We start from the raw sequence: 21,530 nt of genomic DNA on the forward strand, positions 1-21,530 counted from the left end.
GAGAACAGAAAGTCTACATCATGAGTAAGCACAGCAAAGTGCTCACAATACCGTGTCATCCACATGGTAGCGATATCATGTCAATTGGTTAGTTTCTCTTTCTTACCATGTCCTGCCTGTTCTTCGAGACCATACAAAATGCAAAGGAGGCATCCTCTAATGTGTACAGGATAGAACTTCTGAACCATTCACTTAGCCCACTTCTCCTAAAATCTCCAACTTGTATTCGAACGTCACAGCAGATGTGATTATATTTTAATTGAAAATAAAATCAATTTTTAAAAGCAAACTTTGTCATATCTAAAACACCTGTGTATAGTATTGACTGAAATTGTTATAGCTATAATTTGGAAAAGTATCCCTGGAGTCTTTGGAGTCCCTAATGTACTAATAGAAGAAGATAAGAGTGAGAAGATGGAAGGGCAAGAAATTCCTCCTTCAAATGAAGGATCATTCTAAACAACTCATGTTTAACTCCAAGTAAGGAAAGGACAAAAAAATCCATTGCCGTACATTTGGAAAAGCAAACGCTGCCAGACCATTCTGACGCAACAAAAGAGGAATGGCCAAGAATGATGAAACTGGGCCAAGTCCATCTTTGCTCGTGGTAGACTATGTGGTGGATAAACATGCTAAGGCTTGTCCCCGTGATGTCTGTATATAGGAACAGAAGCAAATTTATATATAAATATTTGTTCTATCTTTAACTGAAAATTTGTGGAAATGGCTCTGAAAGAGAAATATATAACAAAATCCACAATCTGTGCAACTTTGAATTAAGAGAAGTTACCGGTATCTTATAATCCTAAGGTATCCCCTGTGCAGACTTGGGATTCACCCGGTATGGGATGAGGTACCTTACAAAGCAGGAACTTAACTACAAATGGTTGCACTCATAGTCCAGACTATAACTGGAGGTTACATGAAGCTTTGACTGAGCTCTTAATTTCTTCCTCTTACCCCTTCCTTCATTCTGCTCTCTCTCAAGCTAAAGGAAAAAAACAAAACAAAACAAAACAAAAATCATACAAGGCTTAGTATACTGTCCACTGATCTACAGAAGGCATTATGAATCCATGATTCGCCAAAAGCTGTCTTAGAAAAAATAGAAACGCTGGACAGAGCCTTCTGAGAATAATCAAGAAAAATGCTGAAGACACAACAGAATAATGGAGCATATGAAACAAAGGGAAATAGCTTAGTAGTATAAATGATTTCACTTACCAAAGCTCAATAAACAGAAAAGCCTTACAAAACCATGTTCTCTAACATATTCATAGAATAGAAAACCTTAGGAAAATTAAATTGTGGGACAGTAATTCATAGGTAACATTCTAAACACTGAATTTGAGCGAAAGGAAAATGGAGATGGTAGTCTGAAGTCAGCAGTGAGTGAAAACAGCATACCCACACAACTCACTTGAAATGCTTCACAACAAAGTCTGGTTAATACAGTTGGCAGAGAGAAAATGTTGGAGTCACCACAGTGAAGACTATTAGAAAGTGGAGAAAGAGATGAATAGCATCATAGAGAAACTGAGAGACCTACAATACAGAAGAATAATTCCACCTTAAAGCAGAGGAAAAAGACTCAGAAGGTAAAGACACTTATTGTGTAAGCTTGGCAAACTAAGTCTAATTTCTGGAACAAACATAAAGCTGGAAGGAGAAAACCAGCTCCACAAACTAATCTTTTGTCTTCCATAACTGCTTTGGCACACATGCAACCACTCATAAAGATACATAATACATATATAATATACCTACATAATACATACATATATACATGCATACACACATTCTTATGTATATATATACCAGCACTCAGGAGGCTAAGGCAGGAGGACAACTATAGATTTTAAGTCAGTGTGAGCTCTGTAGTGAATTTGGAACTAGCTTGATCTACAGACTAAGACTTTGAGAGAGAATTTACAGAGTGTAGGGAGAGCATTTTAACAAAGAAACTGTCTCAAAGTATCAAATTGGAAATTTTTTTCAGCATAAGAACTGATTGTACAGTTGGAGATTTAGCTCAGTGGTAGAATGCTTACCAAGCATACCTAATAAACTGTGTTTGATCCTCAGTGCCAGATTTAAAACAACAACAAAAACCTGAACTGTAAGTCAAAATGACATTTTATATAATATGCTTATGTGAGATACTTACTGATTTTGATATTGTATTAAAATAATGTTGTTAGGTAAATGCAAACAATTAAACTACTTACTACTAGTGCTGAAATTATATAACTCCAAGTATAATAAATTAATTATTGTTAATGTCTTTTGCAATAAATATGGGAAATTAATTATTCAAAAATAATGGGAAATCATGATATAACCCAGAAGGAAAGTGCATAAACAGAAATTCACACACCTGAGCAAGTTTAGTTGATGAGTATTTGTGAGTTCCAGTTTTTAAAGACATTCAATAAAAAATGTAAGGTATAAACCATATCTTGAAATGGAAATATTGTACTTGAAAATCTTGGTGAGAATAAGGAAATTATTTAAATAATGCACCACGCACGTGATTTTATTCATTATAAATATGAGTGTATGCACATGTCAGAGGTTCCAAGCCATGCTCAGTCTGAATATGATAATCATTGTCACCTTGACTGGTTTGGAATCACCTAGAAGACACACCTCTGGGTATGTCTTAAAGCGCGTTTCCAGAAAGGTCTAATTGAGGAAGGCTACCTAACTTCAATGAGGGCGATGATATCCTAAAAATGGAATAAAAATTAACAAAAAGAAGAAAGAATGCTGAGCCCTAATGTTCATCTCTGATTGCATCTGACTGTGGCTAACTGTCATGTGACCAGCTGCCTCAAATCATGCCATTATGCCGTTTTTTTTTTTTTCTATAATGAACCACATCATTTAAACTGGGATAAACTCAATAAACTAAACACTTTCTTGAGTTGCTCATATCAGTTGTTTTACCACAATAAGAGAAGAATCAATGCATTGAATAACTCTCCAGGTGGACTCTAAAATGACAAACCTGCCATGTTTGCTGTTAGTGGTTCTTATTGCAAAAGTTAAATGAGAAGTCAGCAATGGGAAAGACACATGAGGAATGACAAGTTACCAAGAATTTTTTCTTCATATTCAGGTGATAAGAATGTCTCCATCAATATTGTTTGACAGCATACAATGGTTTGTGAGACAGAGTATAGGAATACAACCTACACAAAGTGCTGGCATCCAGAGATGCTCATCTGGAGTTCAGAGGTTTCATGGACGGTCAGTCAGAAAGATGCACAAGGGATGCTCTGCTGACCTTGGTTGGCCATATCCCAGACCCTGAGGAAGGCAAACATTTCCTACAGGTCCCCTTGCCTGTCATCTGCATTAAACAACTGACAACATACACCTGAGTCTTGGGTGTGCTCTTTTTACCACGCAGAACATTCTGTGAGGAAAGTCCAGGCCAGTCACCACAATAGACAGCTCTTGGAGGGTGCAGAGTTTGAGTCACCCCGTTTCCTTCACAACATGTGCATCAAATAACAAAATCACAACCAGCATTCAGAGGTGAAGGAGGTAACCTCAGAGAATGATGTTCTCCTGTTTCATTGCCTCTAATTGGTAGCTGAGTTCAAGCAATGTCATCAATCTTCCCACATTTTTAATAATACCTTTTGTAAATTTTAGTGAGTTCTCTTGGAAAATAATACCTCTTAAAGAACACCATTTAAAATTCATATTTTGAAACTTGCGTTCACCACAGGAAGATTAAAGTTCACTTTAATTAAAATAGCACATACATATTTCCATCTTTAAATGAGTTCCTCTTGCAAGGTTTATGTATTTTTCTTCCCCAGGTCTCTATCTGTTCTCTTAGACTAAAAAATATAGTATGAACTATTGAAAAATAAAATTCTTAATTTTATTCTTATTTTAAAAGGGACTGAAAATAAAAATTTCAAGGAACTCATAATCCTCATGTTGTTAGATTACCACATCCTATAGAGAGTTTGTTCTCACTTTCAAAAAATTCAAGATTTGTATAGAGAAAAGAAATTCACAAAGTAGAACCATTTTCTTTCTAGAGTGTTTAACACAAGGATTGCAGAGAACCCATTTTAACTTTAATCACAATGTTCAATATTCCTGCGCCGACTCCCTTTATCTTTACTTGGGGGAAGGAAGTTCTGACAACGGAGGTATAGCTGTCTCTCTGGCTAGAACAGAGGGTGAAGCAATGCTTGAGGAACAGAACAACCAGATAAGAGTAAAATAACATGAAAATAAGATAAAAGTGGCTGCTAACATTATTTATGCCAGTTGAAATCCAGAAGTGGACCTACCAGAACAAATGAAAGTAAGGAACATTTTCTGTACGAAAATATTTGAAACATTTATAAGAGCTTGTACTAAGATGACTTTGGAATGGCTGGTTTAGGCACTTGTAAGACATGTAAAATATGAAAATGTAAATTCTTAAAATCTCCAAAATTGCTACAAGGTAAAATATCACATGAACATTTTGCTGATAAATCTACTAGGAGTTCTGTTGGTTAAAACACTTGATATGGATGGACGATTAGCTGAATTTGACTCTCTAGTCATCATATAGATGGCAGTGCTCTTCTGTAATCTCAGCTGGGATTGTGGACTTTGTAATTCGGAAGGTTTATATGCTGTGGGAGATGGAGGATGGCAGAGATAAGAGTCTTCATGGAGCTCACTGGACAGCCAATCTAAACGAACCAGTGAGCTCCAAGTTAAGTGAGTTAACTTGTCTCTAAAACTAAAACAAAAAGTAATAAAGCCATTTGACACCAACATCTAGATTTCATGGTCCTGCACAGACATGCAAGTCAGCTGCCTGTGTACACAATCACATATTGAGAGATAGAAGAGGATACATTAATTTTCAGTAGCAAGAGTCGTGATGTGTAAACCACAATTTGCTCGTGTCTTCACTACAATCTGCTGCTTGATATAGCAGCTTTATTCCAGGTGGCTGTACTAAGAAAACATGACCAGGGCTCCCTTCTCAGTCATTTTCTAAGATTACAGTTTTATCCCAGAAGTGATTACTATTGGAACCTTCTAACTTTTCCCCGCTTCTTTGTTGCAAAAATAACCTCCTGGGCAGCCACAAACCAGTAAGATGGGACTACCAGCAACTCTTTAAGAATATGTATCTCAGTTCCAGAAAGTCAATACTACCAGAGCTACAATTGTCTTTGAACCAGCTTACTCATGGGAAAGATATTCTATGTAAGTAGGGCAAGCTTGGAAGACCAGCATCTATTTCAGTGTTTCTCAACCTCCCTAATTCTGTGATCCTTTAATAATACAGTTCTTAATGTTGTGCTATCTCCCAACCATAACATTATTTCATTACCATTGCATAACTGTAATGACTTTTGCTACTATAATGAATCATAAAGTAGACATTTGATGTGCAGGCTCTCTGATAGTCACCCCCTTTGAGGGGTTATGACCCACAGGCTTAGAACCTCTGATCTACATCTTTCTACCTCATTCTAATATCTACTCCTACAAAGGAAGCATCATTCATAAATAATTAGGTTGTTAATTCTGCAAGCAGTCGGGGAGGAGTAGAAAGAACTTTCTTTGCTTGGCATGTGAAGATAAATGGGGAGAGGATATCTGGGACAGAGCTTAGAAAACTATATGGAAAAGAAATTTTGTAAAACAGCAAAGGTTTTTGGTGGAAAGTTGCTCAAAATCAGCAGAGATCTCTGAAGTACCATGGACAGCGAGCACAGTGAGAGAGTACTCAGAAAGAAGATCATTATAAAATAATAGATATCTGATGGATTAAAAACTGTGGAACCATGCTGTGTTACACTCTTTCCTATAGATCCGAAAACGTATTTACATTGGATACTTTTGACCCAACCCAGAGTAATTAGAATAGGACTTGGGCACAACATATATTCTCAGGACTTCCTATTGGCTCATTGCATTTAAGGATGATCTTTTTTGGCTAAATAATAAACCGCTCTTACCTGGGATTTACTTCTTGCAGACCAACTTTAAGAATAAAACTACATTCATCCTTAATGATCTGGAAGACTTAAAAACTTTGCTGGTTTTTAAACCACTACCCTATCGGTGACAGAAGAATCATTGCCAAGTTACTAATCCTTGGCTAAAAATGAGACAAAATCATACACTTCCTGAAAGCAGTCTCCAAGACACACAATCTGATAGATAAGGGGTAAAATCAAATATACTAAAGAGGCTCAAGTCTATATTTGAACAGCAAGTGGCTTATATTGATCTGGGAGTAACACCTAGGGAGCCAAGCCAAACAGCAAACTGGGAAAATGTCTATACAGGGATATTTTGGCATCCTACTAGGAAAATAAAACACAGAATTTATTCATCCAAGTCTCCAAATGAACAAGAAAAGATTTGATGCTTGTGGGGTCAGTGTTTAGATTTGTAATAATATATTGTTAGATATACAACAAAATAGTACATTGAAAATGGTACTCAGAGATAGGCACAGGAGACAAGATACCATTTCAGGGAAGTGTATATTGAACTTTACCAATGAAAACTACCAGAGCAATGTTATAGATGTGTTCAAAGATGTAAGAGAAATTAAATTAAAAGAATTGAAGGAAAACAAGATAATAGTGACTCATCAAATAGAGGCTGACTTCTTAAACTGTGGATCAGGATTCCTCTCCATTAGGCTTCCAGTAACTCAGTATGATGTTGCAAAAAAGAATGGCAATAGTAAAATGTTTATGAGTGCATAATGGCCAAACATAAATTAAAAATTAATGATAACAAACAAGATATTTCTGGATGTATTTGTCCATGTTACATCATAGAACTTTACTGCAGCCTTGGTTGTGAACACACAGTATGTATACTTTGCACATGTATGTCTCTGTGCTATACTACATACCTCAATAAATGCTGCAGAGAATTGCTTAGCTCAATAGAAAGCAATGACTTATTATGATCTGAAATATTTTGACCATATGCATGGATCCCTCACTCTGAAATATTTGACATTTTAATTATAGAAAAGAACTTTTATTATCTTTTATAGTTTTTACTATTATTCAGCAGCACACATTTCTAGTACAATATCATTCAAATATATACTAACTTGATAGACTAATATCAAATTAGTTTATATTTGAATTTTTGCATTAGAATATGTAGTTGTAAAAATCACCGACTTGATCACTTGGTTTACAAAAACTTATTACACCAGTTTAGAGCTTGGAATTAGAACAGAATTTACAACACTTTCAGCGATGACCTTAAATAAACTATACTCATATTATTTTGTAATATTTGTTCAAAAAAGTGCCTTTCACATTATTGCTGATTATGAAGCAAAAATATTAATTGATTCAAAAATATTAAAGGTGCTGTATCTCTTACAGTATCAGATACCCAGTCACTAATATAATTTTATGCAAAATGAAAAAGCACAAAATGAAAAAGCATTTTATCTTTGAATTTAATATGTGGCAAAATGATAACATATACCAGACTATTATATTAAGATAAATATCTTTGTGATTTATTATCACATTATTTGTCTATTTCATATACTTACTATACACACAATCAAATAAATTGTCTTAGGTAAAAGAGATTCATACATGGGAAATATCAATAACTTCTGACATAGAGGATGGCAATAAAGAGTTAAAATGTACATAATAACTATCTGCACATTGATAGGCACAGTATGTAAATAAGACATTTACCAGATAGATTCAAAGACAAATTTCAACTGATAAGAACACAGTCGATTTGAAGATAGATCAACAGGTCTAGGCCTGTAAATAGAAAAAAAAATAATCCAGATACATATACCTTCATGTGAGATACCTTAAAATATGTTTGTGTGAATATATATATATATATATATATGTGTGTGTGTGTGTGTGTGTGTGTGTGTGTGTATACAGAATTAAGTAAAAGATATAAAAGGAAAAATGATGTTGTTGAAAGCATGCCTATAGACTTCCCCAAATGAATGAAAAACACTAATCTACATATCTACAAATCTCAGTGAACTCTAAACTAGGATAAATGCAAAATTAAAATTCTGTTTCTCTTCTCTGCTCAAAATTAAAAGAAAAATAGTAAAAATGCTGGAAAAGAAAATTTAGGAGGAACAAAAGAAGCAACAAAGAAAAAATATGTGCATGCATCAATGTAAGATTGACTGCTGACATCTCTTAAGGGGCCATGGAGATGGAAGGCAGTGGGACAGTATCCAACATATCTGAGGAGAAGAAACTATCGACTGCCTATGGCAATGCTGCCTGAAAAATTAAAATGGAATAAATATCCATCAATAAGCAAAACTATAGACTCCATTAATAGCCCATTTCCCTTGCAATTACAAGTAAGAGTTTGTTGAGACTGGAAGTGAAAATACATATTAATTTGAATTTATGTGGGAAAAAGAACTCTGGTAAAAGTGATTATGTATCTAATAAGAGACTGTATTTACATGTCTTTTCTTTCTCATACTGATTTACAAAGTTAAGTACATAAGGCAATATCTTTAAAATTGCATTGTTGTGGGTATAACATATAGAATTGCCATATATTTGACAATAAAGCTAAGTAAATGAAGCTATATTTGAAAAAAAGAAATGACAACAGATGGTAATTTCAATCTACAGAAAGAAATAAAGAAACGAAGAGTTAACACATTAAATAATAGGCTTAATTAAAAATAAAGCTCGGGAATATGGGGGGGGCAATTAGGGGGATTATAGGGAGAACACTCATATGGGGGAGGGGGAAGAGATGGAATGGAGGCTTATGGACAGGAAACCGGGAAGGGGAATAACTTTTGAAACGTAAGTAAAGAAATGTATCTAATAAAAAATTTTAAAAAATAATTCCCATCCCCCAGAACTCACTGAACGTATTTGAGCTTTTCTTCTCTTAGCTTCTTAGAATGACATACATTTTTATAAGGCAATTATTATAACAATACATTATTATTCTTGATGTGTATTACACACATATGTGCACACACAGACATATGAAATATGAATCATAGCACATAAATAGGACAAGGTACGAGAGTCATATAATAGTAAGGTTTTCATATCCTAGTCTGTGAACTTAGCTCAATGGTAGAGTGGATTAAGTTCTCAGAATTACAAATCAAGCTTTTAACTTTTACTGGAATTATGTTAGTACAGAGATTAGGTAGACTCTTACAAACTAAGATGAACACCATAGGATCCTTAGAAAACGCTAAGAAGGTAGCCCAGAAAGCATGGTTTAAATTCACTAAAGCAATTAAAAGAAGATATTGGAGTATACTCAAGGACGATGGAAGGGCTTAGTGAAGAAATTAAACGAATAAAAGTGAAGGAGATGATATTAATTGCTTTTATCACTGTGATCAATTCCTGACAAGAAGGCATCTTGCAGGGGAAAGATTTATTTGCTACAAGGTTTGACAAGGTAGAGTACATCACAGTGAATAAGGCAGGCTATCAGGGGCGTGATGGGGCCACTTGCAATGGCTCGACTTGAGAAAGCAAAGACAGATGGTTGTCGTTGATCAGCTGGCTTACTTCTTTTAACTCAGTTCAGAAACCTAGTCCATGAAATAATTATGAACATGGTCAAAGTGGGCCTTTTCTTCTCAGTTAAAGCCATGTGCTAGCAAACTCATCGATGCATCCAAAGCGAATATCTCTTGGGCGATTTAAAATCCTGGGAATAGAGGATCAAATACCATCACAGGGAGCATTTAAGTGCCCGAACAGAGTCAATTCATGGTGTAATTTTCCAGTCTTCAATAATCTATATGATAAATTTTAGATTGGGTCACTTTTCTTATTAATTTTTAGGTTTATTGCCAATATGGGTAATAGCATTGTAATTTTTTTATTGGATAGTTTATGTATTTACATTTCCCCTTTATGTTATTCCCTTTCTCGGTTCCTCCCTCCCATTTCCCCTCCCCCTGCTTCTATGAGGATGTTCCCCTCCCACCCTGGCATTTCCCTACACTGAGGAAAAGAGCCTTCATGGAACCAAGGTGCTTCTCTTCCTATTAATGCCAGAACATGCCATCCTCTGCTATGTATGTGGCGGGAGCCATGGGTCCCTCCATGCATACTCTTTGGTTGGTGGTTTTGTTCCTGGGAGCTCTGGTGGGGTCTGCTTGGTTGATATTGTTCTTTCCATGAGGTTGCAAACCTCTTTAGCTTTTTCAGTCATTTCTCTTACTCTTCCTTTGGGGTCCCTGTGCTCAGTCCTATGGTTAGCTACAGTAAGGTTCTCAGGAGACATCCATATTAGGCTCCTATCAGCAAGCACTTCTTGGCATCAGCAATAGTGACTAGGTTTAGTGACTACATATGGAATGGATCCCTATGGATATCCTTTCCTTCAATCTCTGCTCCATTCTTTGTCACTTTATTTCTTCCTGTGAGTATATTGTCCCCCGCTTTCAGGACGGATTAAAGTATTCACACTTTGGTTTTCTGTCTTCTTGAGTTTCATGTTATCTGTGAATTGTATCTTGGGAATTCCGAGCTTTTGGGCTAATATCCACTTATCAGTGAGTGGATACCATGTGTGTTCTTTTGTGACTGGGTTACCTCACTCAGGATGGTATTTTCTAGTTCCATCCATTTGCCTAAAGAATTTCATGAAGTCATTGTTTTTAATAGCTGTATAGTACTCCATTGTGTAAAATGTGCCACATTTTCCATTCAACTTTTCTTTATAAATTCATGCCTTTCCTACACACCCACACTCACACATGCAAATAGTATTTTAGTCCCAGCAGTCTTTGGGCCCAAAATCTTTTAAAAATATTAATGTGAACCCATAGAACAGATTTTGTTTCAGTTGACTTCTGAATTAAATTATCTACATGAAAAATACCCACCCCTTGAAAATGCCTTGTATTTGTAACAGAACATGCAGCATTTCAAAAAGAGATGCAGACCAAGATTTACAACTGATTTCAAACCAGTGACTACTTTACTCCAAGGTCACCTTATATTGATTCTGTGATGCTATTAATATTAACAGAACATGTGCCTGCATTTACATTTGTGTATCTGATGCTACAGATATTCAGAGGAAAAAGAAGAGTCATTAATTTTGAAATATATTTAAGTTGAATGCATCAAAGCCACTCATTTAATGGCTCACTTAATCACTAATATCTCTTGAAAAGAAGTCAGCATTTATGTGGTTATGTATGGAGGATGCACATTGATGATTAATAAGGTTCATAATTACACAGATCACTGCATATTTATTTTGACAATGGATTATTTAGAATACATATACTATAGTTGCTTATATAAATTGGACATTAATAAATAATATATGAGTATAAATAATGGCATAAGTACACACACACACACACACACATACACACACACACACACACACACACACACTCAGACACACAGAGTGCCACATTTTACCATGAAGCATTATAGCTTTGCTTTGATACTTAGAAGTATAATGTGTGCCTAATTTAATTTTTTATAGTTTGGCAGATGTTAAGCACACAAGTTCAAGAATCATAATAGCTACATTCAGTCTCCAGCTCTGTTATATATTAGCCATGTAATCTGGTGTTTCTGTAAAATATAATAATGTCTTTCTCACTGTCTTCCTAAGGATTAAATGACTTCTTAATGGATGTATAGCTCTAGAAAGCACCAAAAAATAAAATTCTCAATATATTTTAGATATCTTTTTTTATTTTCTGATTTTGCACTTCTGAAAGATGAAGTATTTTCTTTCCTACCTGGGTCACATGCTAACTTAGATTATGATCCAGTCTAACAGACCATCATTTGCCCTTTATTATGATGGTTCCTTTAACTTTCACATTTTTATGACCCCTTTAGAATTTTTAATTCATAATACACAGCTTTAGGTAATATGGGTTCTCTCTGAGTGACATTGCTTTCCAGATATGTTTGTGCGTGCCTTTCAAGAGACTTTATGTATGTAAATGGGGTAGGGTTGTGACAGTTTCAAAATCTTGCTTGTGGTCTACCTACATCCTGTCTTTCACTGTTCCAGTTCTTTCTATACTTAAAAATGGAGTCTTTGTCTCTTTGCACTGCTCTCAAGCCTTCAACATCTAGAAAGATCTTTGGTATGCAGCATACTAATAAATTAATTTGAAAAGCATTGTGAGCTCTCAACTGCTTAATTACCACCAAGGTACTTCCAAGGGCTACTGATTTTATTCCAGGCTTAAGATACCTTTAACAACAAGTAAGAAAGAGGCAATCCCATTCTTGGTATCTGTGGTTCATTGGTCCCACATGTCTGAGGATACCAACTTCGTGGTTTCTCGAGCAATAAAAAACAATCAACCTTCGAATATGACCTTCACATATATTTCTCCCTATTTTAAACAATTTCTGGCTTGCTTCCTGTGTCTAATGACTGTAAATAGTATGTACACACTTGTTATGATTTGTTGTTTAGGAGATCATATCAAGAAAGCAATTCTATCCAGTTGCACCTGTTGGACGCAGATGGCTTTCTTAAACATTTTTATTCATGGTTGGTTGAATCCACAGATATAAAACCTATAGATATAGCAAGGTGACTGCTGTAAATCGAATAACTCTTTATTATCTAAGAATTTCTTTCATTTCCTTTGTTTATAGAGATATTTATTCTTTTTGTAAGATCTGATGTTCTTATTTCTGTTTTTATAACCCTTCTATTACCAAGACCTGCTCAGACACTACTCTGCCTGCCTTAGTCACTGGTACCCCACATTTCCTTTTCTCTTCCAGACACATGTTGCAGCTGTCATTTAACCATTTTGTATTTTAATACAGTTATTTTTACCTTCTGGGTTTTTTTTCAACATAGGGTTTCTGTTTCACCTGCATATTTACCGTAAAACATGTGAGCAGCAACCATTTACTAACTAAATTTTTAATGCAGATTTGTATTAAAAAGATTACTTCATTACCAAAATGGTGCTGGCTCTACTCAGCCTATAAGGAAAAAGGCCATTCAAATTCTAACGTCCCTTGTGCTAATGATCTCTACTCTCTTTTTGACAGAGGCATCCATCCTGAGCTATGACGGCAGCATGTATATGAAGGTCATCATGCCCATGGTGATGCACACAGAGGCAGAGGATGTTTCCTTCCGGTTCATGTCCCAGCGAGCCTATGGGCTACTGGTAGCGACTACCTCCAGGGATTCTGCAGATACACTGCGTCTAGAGTTGGATGGTGGGCGTGTCAAGCTCATGGTTAACTTAGGTATCGTATGAAGGACCCTCTGTCATTCTGTTTGGGCTTGTCTTCCCTTCTTTTCTGATTTCCATTATTTTCATTGAATTCTTTGTTTCTTGAAAGTTAGCCACTCACCTCTTGTTTAATAGACCATGGATTAAAAAAAAAAACCAGCAACAAATACCTTCTCCTTGTTTCTGCATGAGGGTTTGATGTCAATTTTTGGTCTCTGACGGTGGTGACTTCCTTACTAGATTATTTGTTTTCTAAGTTTCCTTTCTTGATTTTTTGGAATTGTTTAGCTTTGTGTAAAACACGCTACTTTGGTCCATCTTTTGATCAATAAATCATATTCCCATTAAATCCACCTCATTGGTCACCACTCAAAACAGTCAAAGACAGAAGGGAGGAGACAAAATGGGAGGGTGGGTGGGAGAGAGCTACACTGTGCCTTGTTTCTAATTCCATAGTAGCTATTCCTATGGATTATTCTGGTGGCCCCCATAGTACTGAGATCTTAAGTTCATTCCTAGCAGGACAAACAGCAAGTTACACTGTCCCTTTTATCCCACTGGAAACAGTTCAGAGCATGGTGTGCCTCCTGGACTCACACCTGTCTTCCTCTTCGGTGTTCTTAATCGCTTACTGGCAGCTCTTTGGGTATGAATAATGTTGCCTCATAATGTACACATAATTTGCCCCATTCTACACATATTAACTTTACCTAGATTTGAAAATGAAAATGATGATTTCAAATCTGTAGCTTTACTAGGACAAGATGTGTTCTTCCCCTGCAGGGACCTCTAATGGATATCCATTAGAACCTCACAGCCTCACGTTCTTCCCTGCTATTGACTCTCTTTACTGGATTCTAAATATTTTCTCTGGAGAATCGGAACCTCCTAGCTTTGAAAGAAAACAAACACTCGTGTCTCTACTCTTTTCACTTAACGGAAAGCCAAATGCTCAGCGATGTCAGAATGAATGATTTAGCTGAATCCACGCTGCTCAGCTGGTGGATCCATGTGGACTTGTAGACCATGTTTGGATGTAGAGCTATTAAAGAAAGATTGGTCAGAGCCACAGACAAATGTACCTGATTTAATAGCATTGAAAAACCAACCTGTGCTGACTGAAGGATGTTTCTAAATAAACATTAACTTTGATCTGCTGTCAAGTCAACTGGTACTGATTCCAAAACATAAAAAACCTTGAAGACATGGGACTGTTTTGAGTAGTGGCTCATTTAGTTCTGTGTTTTTATTTTACTTCCGGTTTTTAGCATTTATGACACAGTGCACTTTTTCCTGTCTCTTCTCACTGCCTTTAGTTTTTGGTATGTCTCTTGTTTTTTGTTTTGTTTTGTTTTTTTCTTGTCAGTGTATATGTATGTATTTGATTATTTTAGATTTGTTCTTTTTAACTATTATTCTGTTGCTGGAACTTTTACTGTGTGTGTATCTGTATTCTTGAGTTTTCAATCCTCCCTACCATCCGCCATGGTAAATCAAAAGATGGTATTCAACCCTTCAAAGGCCCAAAGCCTGCGGCCCGCATAGCAAACAGCCTTGAGAACACAGAGTACTGAGAAGCCTACAGGGACTGGCATCCCTCTGCCCCTCCCGCCTGCCCTCCCACAGAACCCTCCCCTCCTCAACTGGACCAAACCTAGCATGTTACATTACCTAAAACCAACAACCAGTTATCCTAATTTACTTCTCTGGTAAAACAGCAGAGAGACCAATGGCCCACCCAAAAGCATGATATAAAGGACCAAACCAAATATGAGACCTTGTGTAGTTCAACCCCAGAAAAGGAAAAGACAATCTTTCCTTCTCTGCCAACTTTGAAGTAAGAGGAATATGTAAATATGGGCGAGAAGGAGCCTCACAGCATCCCAGAGAGTCCATGTGTGTCTTCTAGTAGACAATTTGTTTTCCTCATTAAATGCTGTTGTGTGAAGTTATGAAGGCAACCTTGACAGGCACCACCTTCCAAGGGAAAAGGGCTGAAAGATGGGCAATGAGGAATAGAAATATAAGATATTCTCTCTCTCTCTGGCTCTCTCTCTCTGTCTCTCTCTCTCTCTCCCTATCTCTCAGACAACAGACACACACACACACACACACACACACACACACACACACACACACATTGACTTATTCATAGATGCTAAATATATTCTTAGAAACACAGCATTCACAGCTTTTCCATTTTAAACTGTGGCCAAACCTGGGACGCAAGCCTTCTAAAAGAATAGCATTTGCCTTTGGACACTCGTCAGCTCAGCCTCTATCTAGCTCCTACTGTGCTGAAACAACCTGGCGGAAAGAATCTGGACATCATTAGAACACAGTTCTCTTCCTAAAGAAGAGAGTGGTTTGCTTCTGTCCCGGGGCTATGGCACATCACAGCTATGACTTTGGATTATGTAATTTTCTTTCAAGCCTGACATAGGAAATTAAACATTAATCCTTGTGCTGCATACAGTCTTCATATTCAGGATTTGTCTTGAGGTTTTAGCATTCCCTCTCCCAAACATTTTCTCCTTCGTTTTTACAGTCATTTTTTTCCTTCTGTTAACTACAGAAGAAAATTATTGTCAAGCACAATTTGCATCCATACATAGCCTCTCACAAAACTAACTTTGTTTTCTTCCTATATTTTCTTCCTTGGGCAAAGTCTCATTCTGTAGCCAAAGAGAGCCTGAAGTTCTCTAGCCTGAAGTAGCTCAGGCTAGCCTCTTGGGTGTTTGTATTTTAAGTTGTTCCCCTCCTACAGCACACACGAAACATATTCCAGATTCATTCAACTTGCTAGCCTATGTGATCTCCTATGAGAAAAACCTAGTATATATTTCTCTGACATAACTTCTACATGCCAATTAGGCTAGAATTTTCCTAAGGTTTTCTTTGCTGAAGATAGGAATATGTAGTCTTAAGCAGGTGCACAAAGCGTTGTACACCAGGTATCATGAGTTTAAAAGTTTTAAAGCCAGCTGTTGATCAACCAGTATTTGTCCCCTGTGGACTACAAAAGGAACTAACAGTATTTTGACATCGAAGTAAATTTAAAGATCTCAAAGATTGTGCTTTATTTTAAATCAGCAAAGTGGTTTTATTTTAATGTTTGCTTTTATAAACATGAAGCTTCTGTAGGGAGTTAGTAGCAGAGCTGAGATTAGAACCCCTGTCTCTAAACTGCTGGATCCTTATGTGTTGACATTTTGATCTACACAATACAGGTCAGTGACGGGATTGTCTGAATGGTAACATTCTTGATAGTCATCCTTGAAACATCCACACAGGGGATCCCTCTTTGCCTTAGTACTCAGTTTTAATTGAGCCACATTACAGAAAAGCCACTGATAAGGATACAGCCTTTGGCATCCTCAGCATAGTTCTGGGAGTCTTCCCCTCCCACTAGAGTTTCTAAGAGCAGTGTTAGGCATTCAGCCAACCGCAATTGATTTCTCCAGATATTCTTTCTCTAGACATCCTGAACACTGCTTTAGCATAAATGAAAATCACATAGCTGACAGAAGCACTCATCGCTTCAGGTCTAGTGCAAAGTTCACCAGTATGGAAAGCCATTGGTTCTCCCAGTTCACTGAAGTAAACCAGAGGAACTAAACAAAACAAATGGTACACATACGCACACATACCCAAATGTACTTGGGCCAACTTTTTTCAGTCAGAGAGAGAGCATTCTGGCTGCTATAGAAGATAGACATCAAGGGCATGGCCTTCCCCAAATCATTCTTCTGGCTCACTCATTTTTTCATATACATATACATGTACATACATACACAGCACACACACACACACACACACACATACACATATATATATATGTATATATATATATATATATATATATATATATGCTCTCACCAATAAGACTGTAGCCTCAGAACTTCTAGAAAAGATACTGGGGATGTATTTTTCCCATCAAACACTTATTCTTTAGGTAAAATAATAGAATGATTAAATGTACTGTGACTTAAACATATTGTCAGCCATTCCTGAAAATCCCAACTTGATCATGTTGATTTAAATGTACTATTTAAACTTCATGGATCTATGTGCATGCCCAGGAAGGTGAGCTAAACTGAAATGCCTCTCCTTATACCAGACTCCCATCTAAAGATGAAATACTCCACCTCACACAAGCAGAGAGGAAAACTGTTTCTTGGTGGCAGTCCTTGGGTTGGTGGCTTTAGGTCCACCCCTTTTTCCCTTTTTTCCTAAGCATGTCTACCCATTCCCCATATTTCCTCCCCTTCTTCTTCAATAAGTCAGGAAGAGGTATTTCTCCAGCTTTGGGTGAGGTTAGCCTACGAATAGCACAAGTCCAGCCCCTCCTCCCTGCCTGTTCACCTCCCCAGCCCTGCTAGGGGCATGGCCTCCTCTGTCTGGTGATCGTACCAATTGCTCCAGGGCTGTTTGCTCCCACTTTTCTGTTGCGGTTGACGACACATGACAAACCTAACCGCACGAAACCAAACCCAGATTTTTCTCAAGAGATGTTCTTCTGGGGAACAAAATGAATAAAAAATTAAGAGCAACCTGCCTGCTTCCTCCGTCTTCAGGGTGACTGGACGTTATAAATTTCTCTTAACTGGATTGAGCATAGTTTTATTCTGCTGGCCTGGTTGCCACTAATTCCTATTTCACATGTCCACTTAAAATAGCTCACTTTAGTGGAACACAAACAGTGGCATAATGTCACACTTGTCCTCTGAAAACTATTGGGTGAGCCTTAAGCAGAAAAAGAGTTTATTCACTGATATGTTTCCCTTATAGCTTTTTTTCTTCATCATTGGCTTTGGCCTTTTAAACTCTGAGGTGATATAAATCCTGAGTGGAGTTTCCACCAACCCAAACCACCCCGAGGTCCATCTCAGCAGTTTGGTAACAGTTGCCAAGATATTTCTCTAGCCATTGCTGCCCAGTTCCCCACTGGCCTCTCATGGCTCCACTCAGTAATTCCCATCATGTGTGTCTATAACTGCCAGACAGTAATTAATAAAGCAATAGCTACTCTGAGCTCTGGCACAGAATATCGAGTTGTGGTTGTCAGCAGGCAATTAGACAATTCTTTCCCACGTTTCCCATTTAAGAGATAAAACCCAAACCAAAAGATTTTTCTCTTGTTGTGATACAAACTTGCAGAATAAAATAGGCAGGATGTCAAAGGAACCCATGACCTCCTCCACACGCACCTGCCCTGCCTTCTCCCTGAATGCTCTAGACACTTCATTTCGTCTGGGCATTTGGGCAGGAAGACAGAGATAGGCTTCGTGAGTGGGCTGGTCTGGGAGCCTTTGAACCAATGACAATCAGGAAAGCCAATCAATTGTAACAACCTACTAGGGTTTTTTTGTACCCTACACCTGATTGACCCCACCTCTCTAAAATCTGTGATGGGTGTTTGTGCGGTTAGCTGTTTGCAAGTGGCCATTTTATGAAAGAAAATGACCAGGTGGTGTTAACCCTTTCCTCGTGTCTAAGGGTGATGGCAAGTGTGCCTACACAAATTTCAACAGTCTTTGGGGCCCAACCTAAAATGAGGGTGGAGGGAGCTGGATTTTAGAAAAAGAGAAAGGGTTAAATACTACCCTGTGAAACTTCAAGGGTATATATTTTTTAAAAAAAATGATACAATGTGCCAGACTGGTGATTACATTTGGAACTCTAATTCAAAATTCTCGTTATTGCTTTCAAAGATCAGTTTAAGGACATAAATTATAATTATAAATTATAATAATCTAATAATTATAATAATCTGTATTTGGTGGAAGAATTTTTCTAATTTCTGAAATATGACAAAATTAACATTTCAAAACCCAATGGTGTAATATTTTATGCGAATGAATAGGTAATTTTTGAAAACCAAAAAAAAAAAAAAAGAGAGAGAGAGAGAGAAAATTAGTCTTGATGTCTATTGTGGATATATATGTATACCAGTATATATCTCTATACATATGTGTATATATGTGTGTGTGTGTATATATATATGTATCCAACTTTACTAAGTAATATACTGTACATATACACCCACCCTTAATCTTGTACATATTGTATATGTATATATATAAATATAAAATGGCCACATTTCTTGCGTGTGTCTGTCCCCGGAAGGGTGGACTGATTGTTTTTGGATGTCTGCAGCTGTTACCTTGAAGGATGCAATTTCATCTTTCATTTATTTTTCCCCATCTAGACTGTATCAGGATAAACTGTAACTCCAGTAAGTTTTTCCTCAAGTTTCATTTTGTTCTTTAAAAAGAAAAGAAAAACTGACTTTATTTTGTTTACTGTTTTATGAGCACTGCTTTTATTTGGATTGTTTTATTTTTTTGACAAGTTTTGGAGGGGAGTCAGAGATAACAATTTTGAGGGTTGGGGTGATGGTTTTTATAAGTCTTTGTGTATGGTGTCTCTGATGGAGGCGGGTCCTCCCTTCTCCCCTTTTCTTGCATTTGTTCTATGTGCAGAAAAGGAGGAAAGGTCTGTGGATGCTGCAGTCACCTGAAAATTAATTACAATGGTAATGTGTTGTCTTCAGGAACTTAGCCTTGGGGTGAACGAAAACCCTTAGTTGAGAGCAGCCAGTACGCACTTCTCCACTACCCCAAATTGTAGCCTACAGATGCAACAGATGCAAAGTTCATGACCCAGAGGTGGCTGCTGACTCTGACATTTCTTTCCTGGCATTTATCACTGTAGGGGATTTGAGAGGGGCAGGCAAAAGCCTGTTCTTGGAGATGATGCAACATTTTAACCAAAAAGACTCAACGATTTCCTCTGAAGGAGGATGACCATTCATCCTTTTCCCTATTTTCCACTCAAATGTCCCAGCTCTTGAAGAAAGATCCTAAGAATATATATGCTGAAAACATTCCATTCTCTTTCTCTGTCTTAAAAGTGAACATTAACTATAGGTGAGGAGGATGGGAAAGAGGAAGACAAAGAAAAGATGGGACTGGAAAGAATAGGCCATAATGATTAAAAGGGAAAATATTCACTGAGTATTCTTGTGTCTTATGCCAGCTGGTCTAATTAATACTCCCTTGTATAACAAGGCATCCTAAAATTTCAGTGACTCAAAACAACAGAAGGATTTCTTTCTAATTCAGATGAAGTCTAGTGCCAGTTGAATGGCTCTCCCAGACCACTTTTTTCAAAGATATAATTCAAGTCAAGATTGTAGGATTCTTTCTTGAGGTAGGTCAACCCCCTTGGAAAACATCAATTCTGCATCCACAGAAAGGAGAGATCTTGGGTAGTTAAACAGTATGCTTCACTGACTTGTCTGGAAGTAGTCTTCATCACTTCTGTATACTTCTCTTTACCAGATGTGACTCCATTCTGCATTTAGGGAATATAGTCTTTGGAGCATTTTGGAAGAGCAATTCAATCATTTAAGCATCCTACACCATGGTGTTATCTGGGCTCTGGCCTTTTCTTTACTAGAGTCTTCCTAGAGGAATGAATGCAGAGAGGGAATAACAAACAAACATATCTTTCATTGACTTAAAAGATCTTACAAGAATTATATAGTAGCTGGGTCAGCCTTCTATCTTACATGTAGTATCAGTATGACAAATTAATAAGGCATAGTTCTTCACATTTTAGGAAAACATCAAGGAAATGTAAGAAAAGTTACACATATAAACAAACCCTCCAGAGAAAGTTTTACATGTATCTTGGCATTACTTACAGTTATTTTAAGCAATGTCCTATTTTGCTGTGTTAAAATATTTCTAATTAGGCAGAAATTTCTCATGTTATTTAGATGGCTAAAAGCCTAATTAAAACACTCTTTCTTTCCAAAGCCTGAAGTTTAAGAGATTTTGTTGTTTTAAACAGCATTTAAGGATATAATTTTGATCCCCCGAAGTCACTGATCAAGAGCCTACAAATTAAGTCTATAAATTTGTGCAGGCCTCACCTCCATCACATTAAGGTCACTGCCATCACTCACCAGGTTCCTCACTTGTTCATTTGCATTTAAATCCTGCTTCTACCCTTAGCCCCAGGCAATTACTTATGTACACGTTTTTCTGCACATTTTTTTGGACATTTCATATGTGGAATCTTATATGTCAGACTTGAGTCTGATTTCTTTAGAAATTATAGCATTCCTATGAGAAGATTTTTCCTTTCCTTTTGAACTGACATATAGGGGCTAGATAGGAATTGAACATGAAGTAGAAAGTCTCATTCCCAGACTGCATTGACTTCTGAGAATTACTTCAAGAGAAGAAGTGAAGGTTATTTG

General features: G+C 36.9%; 1 protein-coding gene across 49 annotated transcripts in view; it reads left to right on the plus strand.

The window, feature by feature from the left end:
• Window positions 1-21,530, plus strand: part of Nrxn3 (neurexin 3) — a 1,631,407-nt gene that overhangs the window by 630,651 nt on the left and 979,226 nt on the right. For 39 of the 49 annotated variants that reach the window (XM_063261446.1, XM_063261447.1, XM_063261425.1 and 36 more), the window contains 2 exons: window positions 13,068-13,271; window positions 19,470-19,496. In XM_063261446.1, the coding sequence (XP_063117516.1) occupies window positions 13,068-13,271; window positions 19,470-19,496 (231 nt within the window). The remainder of the gene's footprint in view (window positions 1-13,067; window positions 13,272-19,469; window positions 19,497-21,530) is intronic. The other 10 variants (XM_039111661.2, XM_063261429.1, XM_039111634.2 and 7 more) reach the window with 1 other exon arrangement.

This window comes from Rattus norvegicus, chromosome 6, assembly GCF_036323735.1.
Source record: "Rattus norvegicus strain BN/NHsdMcwi chromosome 6, GRCr8, whole genome shotgun sequence".
NCBI classification, from domain to species: Eukaryota; Metazoa; Chordata; class Mammalia; order Rodentia; family Muridae; genus Rattus; species Rattus norvegicus.